We start from the raw sequence: 13,007 nt of genomic DNA, 5'->3' as shown, positions 1-13,007 counted from the left end.
TTTTAATCCTCATTTTCCTAGCACATCTAATTGCCAGCCACGTTGCATAAATTTTCGCCTCATTGTGGGTGCCCTGTTTGATACGCTGTGCTCCCAATTTTATAATGTTGCCACTGTGATCTCGAAAAACCACTCCCACCCCTAACAGACCCCCTCCACACTGAGCCACCCCATCAAAATTGGCTCTGATCGACCCCGACTGAGGTGGAGTCCATACTATGGGTGAGTTACATTTCTTACTCATCTTCCTAGAATGCCAGGCCCCATGCCTTATTTTGATGTTAGACCATGCTTTTTGTATTTTCATGTCCTCTATGGTGAAAGGGTTTTTTGCTGAATCCATCTGAGAAGCTGCAACCCCTAAAGTTTCCTCCACTGCCTGATAACTTATGCTACATAGCCTTCTACCATCCTCAACCTTGTCTTAGAAAATCCTATGATTTCTTTCCTTCCATATTTCCCATATCACAAGTGATGGGCATATGTTCCATATTCTTGAGAAAGTTGATTTCTTGTTTTGTCTTGGCCAACTATCAAACACATCTTTGAGCAAATTTGGCAATGGTCTTTGCCATTGCAATTTACCTTTCACCAAGTACCAACATTTTTGCGCTATCTTGCATTGTAGTAGGAAGTGGTCAAGATCCTCTTTAGCTTCCCCACACATAAAGCACTTTGTCAATTATGCCAATCCAAGCCTTTTCCTCCTCTCACCAATTAGAATTATCCCTTTCAGGGCCGGCCATGCAAACGCCCCTACTTTGGGTAGACAATGCTTATGCCAAATTAAGTCATTAGTTGTCTTGCAGTCTCCTACCATGCCTTCCAAAAGCCTATAACCTAATTTAACTAAGTAGTTCCCATCTTTTGAACCACACCAAATTACTTTGTCTTGGCCTTTTGTGAGGTAAATCTTTCTCTGATAGGTCTTTCCAGCACCAAACTTCTCCCAAGTGGCTTTGTTTGCACACCAAATAGTCATTGACCTTGTCACCCCAAATCCTGCATAAAAGAGATTTTCCTCCGGATAAATCAGCTATATGTTTTATGAGGTTATGCCGCCCAAGAATCATCCCAAAATTTATCTAACTTTCCGTTACCAATATGCCATGAAAGATGTTCTATGTGTACTTTCCTGCTGCTTACTATGAAGTTCCAAATTGCAGATCCCCTGGGTGGGTTTTTGATTGTGAAAATTTTGTGATCTCCATTGTGTCTAGGTATTTATCCCTCGTTACCTTTACCCATAATTGATTTGGTTTATTATAAATTCTCCCAGAGCATCATTCATAATTTGCCAATTCCTAAGCCCAACACCACCCTTCACTTTCAAACTGCAAACTTTTTCCCAAGCCAATAGAGGGATGTTATCTTGTTCATTATCTCCATTCCAAAAGAGTTTTCTCATTTTCTATTTGATCACATTGATGATTTTGTTGGGAATTTTTAGACATGTCATTGAGAAGATGGGGATGGCTGAGATGACTATTTTTAACATCAGAATTCTGCCTGCCAAAGTCAGCCATTTACTTTTCCATCACTCCAATCTGTTGAAGCAGCTTTCTACCAAATGTTTTGAAATTGTCGACTTATTAGTGCCTCCAAATAAGGGAACACTTAAAAAATTACTTGGTAAAGTTCCAAGAATGTTGGTAATTTCCCTCTGTTTAGGAGGTGGAGTGTTGAAGAAAAAAATCTCAAGTTTGAGCCAGTTCACTTTTTGACTCGACACGTGTTCATATTTATCTATCACCTGTTTTACAGTCCGAGCTTCCCTTGCTGAGGCCTCTCCAGCCAGAAAAGTATCATCAGCGAATTGCAGATGAGTCAAAGGATCCACCCCTGCAACAATCCTTATACCCTTCCACCGACCAGCTCTACACTCTTTTGAAATCAAACGCCCCAACACTTTTGCCATAATAATGAAAAGAAAAGGGGACAGTGGGTCCCCCTGTCTTAAACCCTTGTTGGAAGAGAAGAAACCCTGAGGGCTCCCATTGATAAGGATTGAGAACCTAGGGGATTTAATTCAACTTTCTATCTAGGCTATCCAAACCGGGTCAAAGCCAAATTTTGCAAGAACTTTTAATAGGAAATCTCTATTAACCTCATCATAGGCTTTCCTGATATCCACTTTTATCATCATATTCTCCTTTTTAGAAAGATGGATGGAATGAATTGCCATAATACATTTTAGCCTATTGGCTATCACTTTAGAGATCACTTTATAGATCGTGTTGCACAAAGAAATAGGTTTAATTTAATGGAAGGTAGATATGTTTTCCTTTTTTGGGATCAGTGCTATGAAAGTATTGTTAAAGTCCTTAAGGATGAAACCACCTGTTCTAGACTCCTCCACTACTGCCCATAAATCATTTGCTAGAATGTCCTAGAAATGTTGAAAGAAAAGAGCTGGGAACCCATCCGGTCTTGGAACTTTGTCAGCTCCCATGTCAAAAACTATTGCCTTTACTTTCTCCATCGACACAACCCTGAGTAACATCTTGTTATGTTGCTCCTTCACACATGAGGGTAAGATATCCATAATATAATGCAATTCTTGGTCTTCTCGTGCCTCCCCATTGAAAGCACTCGAGAAGAAGTTCACTACCTCGCTATTAATGGAATCCTGATCGATTAATAGCTGCCCCGTCATATTGTGTATTGAGAAAATTTTATTATAATTCCTCTTGACCTTTGTAGAGGTGTGGAAGAATTTGGTATTCCTATCACCTTCCTTCAGCCATGTCTCACGGGATTTCTATCTCCAGAAGGTTTCTTCTCTTGCTAGGACTTCAGAGTATACCTTATTAAGTTGTTTCTCTCTCAAGAAAGCCGACTCATCCATGCCTTGTAGAATAATTTGTTCGTGTAGTGTTGTTAAATCTTCCTCTAGACTCAATTTCTCATTAAAGATGTTTTTGAAAGACTCTCTGTTCCACTTTTTGAGTTGTTCTTTTACAGATTGAATTTTTTTGAAGAACATAAAAGCCTTATTACCTGGCTTTTTGGGGGTAGATTCCACCATGTCTCCACCAAAGATTCTAAATTGTTATCCCTTAGCCACATAGCTTCAAATTTGAAAGGGCATCTATCAGGGGCTCTTTCATCCTTTATTTATATGCCAATGGGGTAATGGTCTAAACCTGTGAATGGTAAAACATCAGCACTACACATCCACAGATGAGAGGACTAGTCACCAGCTACAAAGAATTTGTCCAGTCTTTCTGCTATGTTTAAAAATCCACTTCTTCTGTTTGTCCAAGTGAATTCCCTAGTTTTGAAGGGGATTTCAATTAATCCTGACTCTGTGATGAAAGAGCCAAAATCTAAGTTACTCTAGCTCATCCAACCATTGCCACCCATTTTGTCTGATGGTCGAATCAAGGCATTGAAGTCACCCCCTATAAGAAAAGGTGTTACAGTGTCCTGTCTAAGACACCCTGAGATATCATTCCACACCTATTTTTTTAAAGAGGGGCTATTTGGGCCATAGACATTGATTAAGAATAGTTATAGCTGAATTTGCTTTGAGTGAATTCACACCCATTGCCACCAGTGTCCTTGGTTAATAGTGCTGACATCCACTAGGGACTCATTCCATAAAATGGCTAAGCCACCCCAAGTTCCTTGAGCCTCAACTAAGACACATTTTCATTTTTTTAATCTACTATAAAAGGTTTCAAAATCTTCAGACTTAATTTTGGTTTCCTGTAGGCAAACGAGATCTGGGCGAAAATGATCAAGGCATCTCTTAATCAGTCTAACCTTGTCAGGGGCATTGCAGCCCCTGACATTCCACGAAAGGAACCTTATTGCTTCCAAGAAGAGACCACGTCCCTTCCCGATCTAAGTCTGAGTTTGCTTTGGCCAACAACATTACCTGCAATCTCCAATCTAACTCTATTGGATTTAGGTCCTCTTTTCTTACTCTTGCTTGTCTTTACATTAGCATTTTGAGCCAAAGTCATTTCCAGCGTTCTCCTATCCAAAACCCCTCCTATAGCAAGAAGTCCCATGTCATCCTCTCCTTCCAGATTATCAGATAGTTCTTCCTTAGATTCTGACAAAATCAGGTCACCTCCACTATCTTTCACCCCTTTGAAGGATGCATCTAGGTTTCGAATGGGAGAGATTTGGATATCCTTAAAGACCGTTTCCTCCACAATCTGATCAATTCTTAGATGTTTAGAGGGGAGTTTGTCCTCTTGTAAGTGTGTCCTTTCTTGAGGCACCTCATTATGTTCTTTAGGCATATCCTCCATCTGAGTCTTAGGGACTAAAGTCTCTTCCTCATGTGCCATGTAAACAGCTTGAAAATTTTGTGGGGACACATTGCTTTCCTCTTAAGTACGATCTACATTTTTCTTATGATTCTCTGAAGAGATTAGATCCATAGCACTTAAACCAGTGGCAGGGGCCTAAATGTTTTCCACTACATCCATCACCTTACTCTGCATTTGAGGATCACTATATTGGTTTTGGATCATTACTGAATCTGATCCAAGAGTGTTTGTTAGTGTTACCCAGTCCTTTGCAGATGCCTCCGATGCAAATAGATCGTCAATCAGTTCTTTTCTAGAACAAAGAGATGTTATTGTGTTCAAATCTGGCTCATAACACATCCTACAATGTTGCAAAACATCCCAATCCAATATTTCCCATTGATGTTCCCAGTCCTTGAGTTCCGAAAGTCTTATCATATCCTCTTCCAGTTCATCTTGGACTTTAGACTTTCCTTTGTCTCTGATTTTACAGTCCCCTTTAGCATGGGCAAAAGAGTTGCAATCCGAGCATGTTGCCATCCTTTCTTCCAGGACCACCTTCTGCGCCCAGATCCTCGAACCAGTTTTGATTTCTATTGTGTCTGGTAAGTGATACACCGGATCCCAATCAATGCATATCCGTGAGACCATATTGAAATCCGTAGGGTCTACAAATTCCTTAGCTTTTTTGAAAAATCCTAGGTTTTCTCCTATTTTTTTTAGGGTTTTTATGTTCTTGTATTCCTACATCAATCCTGGAAATTTAATCCATATTGGCACCCTATTGATGGTTTCTGCCTTTGGATTGAAATTTGGCTTCCATTTAAGAATGCTAAAGCCTTTTCCATCCATAAAGAAAGGTCCATTGTCAAGAATCCAATCCCTATCCATATTAGTAGGGCATATAACCAGGAAAAAGCCATTTTCTATTGTTTTTAGTTCTACACCCTCCCCCCAAATAGCGTCACACCATGCCCTGATTTTTGACAGAGATGACCACGAGCCCCCCATTTCAGGAAGAGAGCATGTGCATTAAGAAAATTGATATTATCACCCCATTCAACATTCAAGATTTCAATGTTTAGGACTCTATTATAGATAGAGTTAGGGCATATCTCTAACACTTTCGCAGCTTCCCTCGAAGGCTCCTGCTTCCAAAATTTCTCTTGCACCATCTTGAAATCCACCTTCTGACGGTTGTTTAGGGCCTCATATCCTCTGAAACTGTCATTGATCTTACACATGTCGTTACGGTTAAAACCATCCGTTGTTGTCCTCCTTTGTTGCACATTCTCCAGACCCTTCCATGGCCAAAACTGGTCTGGTCTTGGAATACTACACAGGTATCTCTGAAATGGCTAGGGTTTCCATTCCTATTCCTCGGCCATTTTCCATTGAAGCCTTCGCTATATCTAAAACCCTCATGGCATCTGAAGCCTTGCTAGGGTCGATCCACCATTTTTTATTTCTTCAAAAGTGTTTATGGTAACCAGTGAGAATCGAACTGGAGTTGATGCATTTAATACAAGTTACTATTGGAATATTATGTTAAAAATAACATATATATATAAATATCATAAAGTGGACCAAAAAAGTTAATGATCATTTGAACATCAATGTCATTGAGAAAAAATCATTAAAAATATTAGCAAAGAGAAAAAATAGTCGCCGTGATGAAAACCTATTCAAAAGTCATGTGTTTGATAAAATTAAAAAAGAAAGTAAAGAGAAATAATTTTTCCAATTTATTGAATAATCTAAGTGTTACATAAACTACATTAACTAACCAACTTATGCAATGAAATGGAACATATAGTTGTTGTAAGTTAGTCAATTGTGACAAATAGTCTAGAATAGTCTAAGATGATTGTTGTTAAGTAGTTACTTTCAAGGCGTCTAAAAATTACAATCAAACTATTATTAGTCGAAAAAGATGATGTACAAATTGTAGATAAGAGCTCAAATATTATGGGACTACACAAAGTCATACATATTACAAAATTGAGCTCACATTATCTGCAATTTGGTGACCAAGCTACACAAGTTATTTTGAAGAGCACTGTTTGACACACGAGTTAGCAAAGTCAAAGGAAAGATGTTTTGAAATGAAAATTTAACCAAATACATTTAATTGGGGAGTTCTTATAAGATTAAAGAGTGGTGTTATGGTGTACAAGATGCATCTATCGGACATACAGTTAATAGCAGTTATAATTTTCATAACCTTTTTCAAATAGTTTGTACATTGCACTAAAGTATTATTCTATGAAATGGAAGTAATATGGTAGGAATAATTTATCTATAGTTGATCAATTAGGGAATGGAATTTCTTTTAAGGATTTCAAACTCACTATCTAGTAACCTGGTTTAATAGAATTGGGATTCTAAAAAAACGTATTCAACATTTGGTATTCTTAGGGTGATGAAGGGGTGCATGGTGTTGTTCAAATATATCTTTGATAAACTTACAAAGTAGGGCACCACCATGAATATAGGTATTTGTAGTCATATCAAGAAACTATAATTTAATCATGTCATTTTGTACTTGTCATAACTATTATAGAGGTACTAGCCAAGTGCCAATAAAGTCTTATCCATTGGTAAGGGTCACAGATACAAAATAAAAATGGTATAATTGATAGAAAGAAAGTGATTTTACATAATTTATTTATTATTTCTATTCTTACAATGGCATATTTATTTCATAAAAAACAAGCCAAGAGTCTTACATAAATATTGTTAGGAGTGTAGGTTCAACAAGAAATAATAATTTTAAGAATGAAGTTAAACTTTGACACAACTTTGTGGTTATGACCTCTTTAACAAGCTAGCAAACATTTGAAAACATAAGATTCTTGCATACAAAAATTGATTAAAAAATGGGAAAATTTTGCAAAATACTCCAAATCAACTATGCTTTGCTAATCAAGTGCTTGGACAAAAATAACTCAATATTTTTAGCTAAGATTGTAAATATTTAGATGTAATTTTAATCAAAAGAATATGGGAATACTCTAAAATTTTTTGATGGTTATTGATTGAAAAAGGGCATCTAATCAAAAAGTGTGATCTATAATTCATGCATTTTGATGATGAATAACTTATTAAATGCCTATGTTTAACTTCTATTCGTTAGTTTGAAGTTTTTACCTATTAAAAATACCTAAAAATGATACCTAGTTGTCTTACACCCTCTAATTTTATTCTCACTCCACTTTACCTACCCTTTCAAATCTATGAAAGAAAATGTATTTTAATGAAGCTATTGGTCTTGCTTGTACATTGCACTCCATATTTAACCTCTTATAGACATAATTTGTATGTTCATAAGGATGGATTGCATGCCCTACTAAATGCATAGCCATCCCTTAGTATTAGCACATTTACCTACCTTTCAAATCTATGAAAGGAAATGTATTTTAACGAATTTATTGGTCTTTCTTGTACATTGCACAAAATATTTAACCTCTTATAGACATATTTTGTATGTTCATGAGGATGGATTGCATACCCTACTAAATGCATAGTCATCACTTAGTATTAGCACATATACCTACCCTTTCAAAACTATGAAAGAAAATGTATTTTAATGAAGCTATTGATCTTGCTTGTACATTGTACACCATATTTAACCTCTTAACCTCTTATAGACATATTTTGTATGTTCATAAGGATGGATTGCATGCCCTACTAAATGCATAGCCATTCTTGAGGGACGCGGCTAATCTGGTTCCAAAATCATGATGTCATTTTTTATTTTTATTTTTTATTTTTAATAAAATTGTGATGTCATAGATGCATAATTTTCGTGTTATGCAGACAAAAAAGTGGTAGAATAGGGAGCTCCACAGAAGCGTTGCGGCCGCTATCCCCCACTGTACATATAACACGAAGGTTATTTTTTGACAATATGTTTGGACATTTTTGGAGCCAGAATAACCACCACCATCCCTCAGTATTCATGCTTACTGCCTCTTCTAGGCTGGTGGCTACGCTATGTTGTTGTCCAACAAACTGGGTGACCAGCGATGGGCCAAATTGCGGCTTGTGCACACGGTCAGGACCAACACAACCGCCAATGATGATGCTTACAAGTGTGCCATGACCAAGGAAGACGAGCAAGGTTCTTACGCTTGGGAAGATTCTCTACTACGCCTTTGTTAATTTCGTTTGTATTGGATTTATGAAGGTGAAACGTGAGCCTTATGTTCCTAATTTTAAAACTTGAGGCTTAACAAGTATTCTATTGGCTATCCTTTAAACACACACTAAGAAATATATTAAGTCTAGAGAATGTTAGTCAATTTTGAGTGTTTAACACTTTTAAGTCTAGAAGCCTATTCTTAGTGTGACCACACACATTAAGCAATATATTAAGACTAGAAAATGTCAATCAACTCTGAATGTTTAACACTTTTAAGCCTAGAAGATAAGCCTAGAAGATTAAGCTTAGTGTGTGTAGTTTAAGCTGTTCCCGATTTGGAACCCTCAAGAATGGCTCTTTTTCGCTTTGGAAATACTTCCACCAGTGGACTTTGGTATGAGATGGCTTACATGGAAGCTAAGAGACATCTCAAGATGGGCGATCACGTTTTGCAGATTGCATCGGGTCTTGGATTTAAGTGTAACAATACTGTTTGGGAAGTGTTGCTTTATGAAGGGATCCAAACAATCAGATAAAACTAGTGTTGCTTCTCGTTTCATATATCATTTATGAGTGAGAAGATAAATCGAGATGAAAGATGTCCTCTTATCTTCATTCCTTCCAATTTTCAATATAATCTTGATTTAAATTCTATGCATCAAATTCTCCAAAAGCACAAACTTGTGAATTTTTAAGAGCCTTGAAAAATATAATTATATTGACAACTTTGTGAGTATAGACATGAGAAGATGCAATCATCTTTATCAAGAGAAAGACATCTATATCCACTATAGTGCACTTTCAATTTCTCCTTAGAAAATTAGAAATCCAAAAGTGATTTTTCCTCAAATTAATGCAATTTTCCCACACTCAACTACATAAAATAAAATAATAGATTCTGGTTAATACCTTTCTTCTTTTCAAGACTTCACTATAATTTTTGAAATTTTCAAAGCCATCTTACATGTCGTTGGGCATGGATTTCATTATACAAACCCCTTGTTTCATAACAGACACCATGTGACAATGAACTTATCAAACATGTAGTGCACATATTAGCATCATACCTTTCGTAGGCCCATTTATTTCCAGAAGGGTGTTGGTATAAAACTTTTCCTATGCTGCACAATAGAAAAGGACAGCAAGTTTGAACCATTTGAAACCAGATGGCAATTCTTGCACTTCTTGCAGTCAATAGATGATTCAACGATGTCAGCAGATATTCACACCCATTTCTTTTTCTCACAACTTTTCTTTGAAAGAGAACACCAAACTTTGAATTTTTGCTAGTTCTAGAGGCGGCGTGACAAATATGACAAGATGTTATTTTCTCTAGAGATAATTGTTTTTAAATACAAATCTATCTCCCTCTCTGGATTGTGCATCCATTTTCATACACCTTTTTGCACAGCAAAATCATATCAACTAAAAAAATTGTTATCAATCCATCTCAAGACAAGACAATCTTGGAGGCAATCTCATGCCCATCAAAGAATTAGCCACCTCATTTTATGACACGCAATTTCAACAAATCAATAATGGTCTGATCAGATTTCAATGCACAGGTACAGAGTTTCTAACCTGCTTTGAATTTGATACCATGTTGAAAAAAAAGGAGCACAACAGTAATTAGAAGATCAAATTATTGTAGCAGAGAATATATTATTGATGTTAGGCATATTTCATAGTACAATTGAACAGCTTATAAAACCTTTGTTTCCCGCAGATAAAATAATATAGGGAATATATTATTGATGTTAGGCATATTTCACAATACAATAAGCCTTTGTTTTCCGTCAACCAACTAATCTATATGATTGCAACTTTTCAACTAATTTGTTTATTAAATCTAATGCTACTTCACTAAATATAAACCTTCATTTTTTTCAACACAAATTACATCAGGATATTAGACATTTACATAAAAAAGAGTAGAGAGTTTGTAAAACTATAGCATTAACACTAGATCTATTTCTAGTATAGATGATGGGAGAGACGAGGTTTGACTGCAACCTCCAAAGGTACTACCCTTGGCATTGTCAAGCCAACCCCTTCATTCATATCAATAACTTGTCCAGCTGGAATAAACCACTCAAAGCTATGTAAGAAAGTTGCGAGAGTCAGCTGCACCATATTCATTGCCAATACAGCACCAGGACATCCTCTTCTCCCTGCCCCAAATGGGATTATTTCTGAGTCATCAGCTTTCATTTGTATGTTGTTTACATCTATCTCCCTCTCCATAAAGCGCTCTGGTATAAACTCTAGTGGTTTATCCCACAATCTTGGGTCCCTATGAATTGCCCATGCATTTACAAATAGCATTGTTCCTGCAGGAATATGATAGCCTCCCACTGTACAATCCTTAATAGATTCATGCACTGAAAGCAAAGGTGCTGATGGATGAAGGCGCAAACTCTCTCTCACTATTGATTGCAAGTACTTTAACTGGGGTATGTCTGACTCCTCCACCAGTCTGTTGTGTCCAACTTTAGAATCAAGTTCCTCTTGTACCTTCCTCATTGCATGTGGATGTTGTAATAACAATGACAATGCCCACTCCATGGCAACTGAAAGTGTATCAGAACCTGCACTAAACATTATCTGCAAAGGTAGAAGTATTAACAACAAGGGAATGAGATAAAATCTAAAGTCACAAGAACTTAATTTAGATGCAATATATTGAACTAAAATTGTTAAGAAAAGGCAAAGTGAAAACACTTACACCAGTAGTTGCCTTAATGAACTCATCTTTATCAGGAATTGCTTCAGCATTCTCATCTGCCTGTTGAATGAGCACATCAACAAAGTCTTCCATCTCTCCCCCCTCTTTTGATACTTTCTCCCTGTGCTTCTCCAATATTCTCTGCATAAACAAGTCTATTTCTGCTTGCACCTTTATCATAGCCTTCGCATACCCTTGCAAATCAAGCCACTTCAACCAGGGAATATAATCCCCAATATTCACACACCCATGATACACAAAGGATTCTTCAATCGCCTTGGAAATAATCTCTTCTGAAACCCCTGATTCCTCTCCAAAATACTTCTCATTGATAATCATAGACATGAGAGTTTTAAAATTCAATGTGGAGAAAAACCTTTTCATGTTAACACTACTCTGCAGCTTGGCCTGCTGAAACATAGAATTTACCCCTTTACGAAGTTGTTGCATTCTCTTGGGGGCGAACGATTGGATTCTTTTGGCAGATAGAAGCTCAACCACACAAACTTTTCTAGCCGTTCTCCAATAGGGGCCATAAGGAGCCCAAGCAACCATAGAATAATTGTAGCCCAAATGCTTGCCTTGTGAAAGAGTAGGTTTAGATGCCAAAGCCTTGTCCCTTACTGTAAAACATTCTCGAGCTAATTCTGCAGAGCTTATAACCAAAACGGGCTTGCTACCAAATTTTACCTGCATGACAGGTCCATAGCGTTTTGCAAGTGAAGCTAGAATCTGGTGAATTGGCCTGGTTTTATCAAAGAGAAGATGAAAGTGGCCAATTACAGGAAGAGCTCGGGGGCCTGGAGGGACAGGGAGATGGGTCTTATAACTTCCAAGGCTTTTTAGTAGAATAACTGCAACAAAAATTGTAGCAGCACCTACCAGAATAACAGGCCATGTTATTGTTAGCTCCATGAATCCTTCCGTGGAGCTTAAAACTCTTTGCTTTCTGAATGCTATTAAAACTATAACTATATTTAATGAATCTCTTCGCAGAAAGTAGGGAAAGTGCAGTCCATGTTATTGTTATCTATTCGCAGAAAGTAAAGAAAGACTGCAACACAGTCAAAGGCGTGCGATAGATCCTTGTCAAAACCCACTTGACTGACTGAAATTTTCTTCCAATTTAAACTACATTCCAAATCAATTCCACGGGCGAACACAGAATTCTTTCATATAGAAACCTTAATTCTTTTTATATAGAAACCTCAATTCTATTTTTTACGACGCATTCATTGAAATTATATACAAAACGTCCATTCAATTAAGGTGTGCATGGACATTATATCCACACTGAAATTATATTCAAATCTCCATTCAACCAAGGTGTGCGTGCAAATTATATCCACGCTGAAAATTCCACATGAATGAATGAGTGGGAAAGAATGCATTCCAAAACGACAGAACGCGAATAGATTCAGTGTACACGGCCAGCTAAGTAGACTATAAAATTAAAATATTGTTTTTAATTTAAATATCACCATGCTTATATTTTTAAAAATATATGTAAAATATGGTGATAGATATTAAATTTTAAAAATAAGATTAAAGTAAAGAAAGTGATGCAGGGTTCGTGGGGTCATAACTTTTGACTCGGTTGTTCGATTGGGCTGAAATTTTACGGGGACGTGTATCTTGAGGAGTTGATTGGATTGCCAATCAAACCTAGTTTGGCAGGGCCTCCAAAAATTCAAAATTTTCAGGGCCGGATTCCTTCATCTAAGGCCTCAAAATTGGCTTTTACTTTCTTTTTCAGTTTTTTAGAAAGTTGGTTTTTTAGTTAATTTTGAGCTCATAATCTTTATGAGATTAGAAAGTTGGTTTTTTGTGTCCTAGGAATGTTTTTTAGATTTCTAGAAGATTTCGTGATTTT

General features: G+C 36.8%; 2 protein-coding genes across 2 annotated transcripts; both read right to left on the bottom strand.

The window, feature by feature from the left end:
* Nucleotides 1–1,537: 1,537 nt before the first annotated feature.
* LOC131860010 (uncharacterized) lies at nt 1,538–1,918 on the bottom strand. Its single transcript, XM_059214350.1, has one exon. It carries the CDS (start codon nt 1,916–1,918, stop codon nt 1,538–1,540), a length of 381 nt encoding a protein of 126 aa, XP_059070333.1.
* Nucleotides 1,919–10,206: 8,288 nt separating this feature from the next.
* On the bottom strand, nt 10,207–12,094 carry LOC131031366 (cytochrome P450 81Q32). Its single transcript, XM_057962469.2, has 2 exons — nt 11,135–12,094; nt 10,207–11,013 (listed from the first exon to the last, which is right to left on the bottom strand). Exons 1-2 carry the CDS (start codon nt 12,047–12,049, stop codon nt 10,384–10,386), a joined length of 1,545 nt encoding a protein of 514 aa, XP_057818452.2. The 5' UTR covers nt 12,050–12,094; the 3' UTR covers nt 10,207–10,383.
* Nucleotides 12,095–13,007: the final 913 nt, after the last annotated feature.

This window comes from Cryptomeria japonica, chromosome 11, assembly GCF_030272615.1.
Source record: "Cryptomeria japonica chromosome 11, Sugi_1.0, whole genome shotgun sequence".
Lineage (NCBI taxonomy): Eukaryota > Viridiplantae > Streptophyta > Pinopsida > Cupressales > Cupressaceae > Cryptomeria > Cryptomeria japonica.
This window is presented reverse-complemented; position numbering and strand designations above follow the sequence as displayed.

Excerpts from the sequence above, each read along its gene's own strand:
- LOC131860010 (XM_059214350.1), bottom strand. The coding sequence starts at position 1,918 with ATGGCAAAAGTGTTGGGGCGTTTGATTTCAAAAGAGTGTAGAGCTGGT.
- LOC131031366 (XM_057962469.2), bottom strand. The coding sequence starts at position 12,049 with ATGGAGCTAACAATAACATGGCCTGTTATTCTGGTAGGTGCTGCTACA. Across the intron at positions 11,014-11,134 it reads TCATTAAGGCAACTACTGGT|ATAATGTTTAGTGCAGGTTC; the intron begins GTAAGTGTTTTC and ends CTACCTTTGCAG.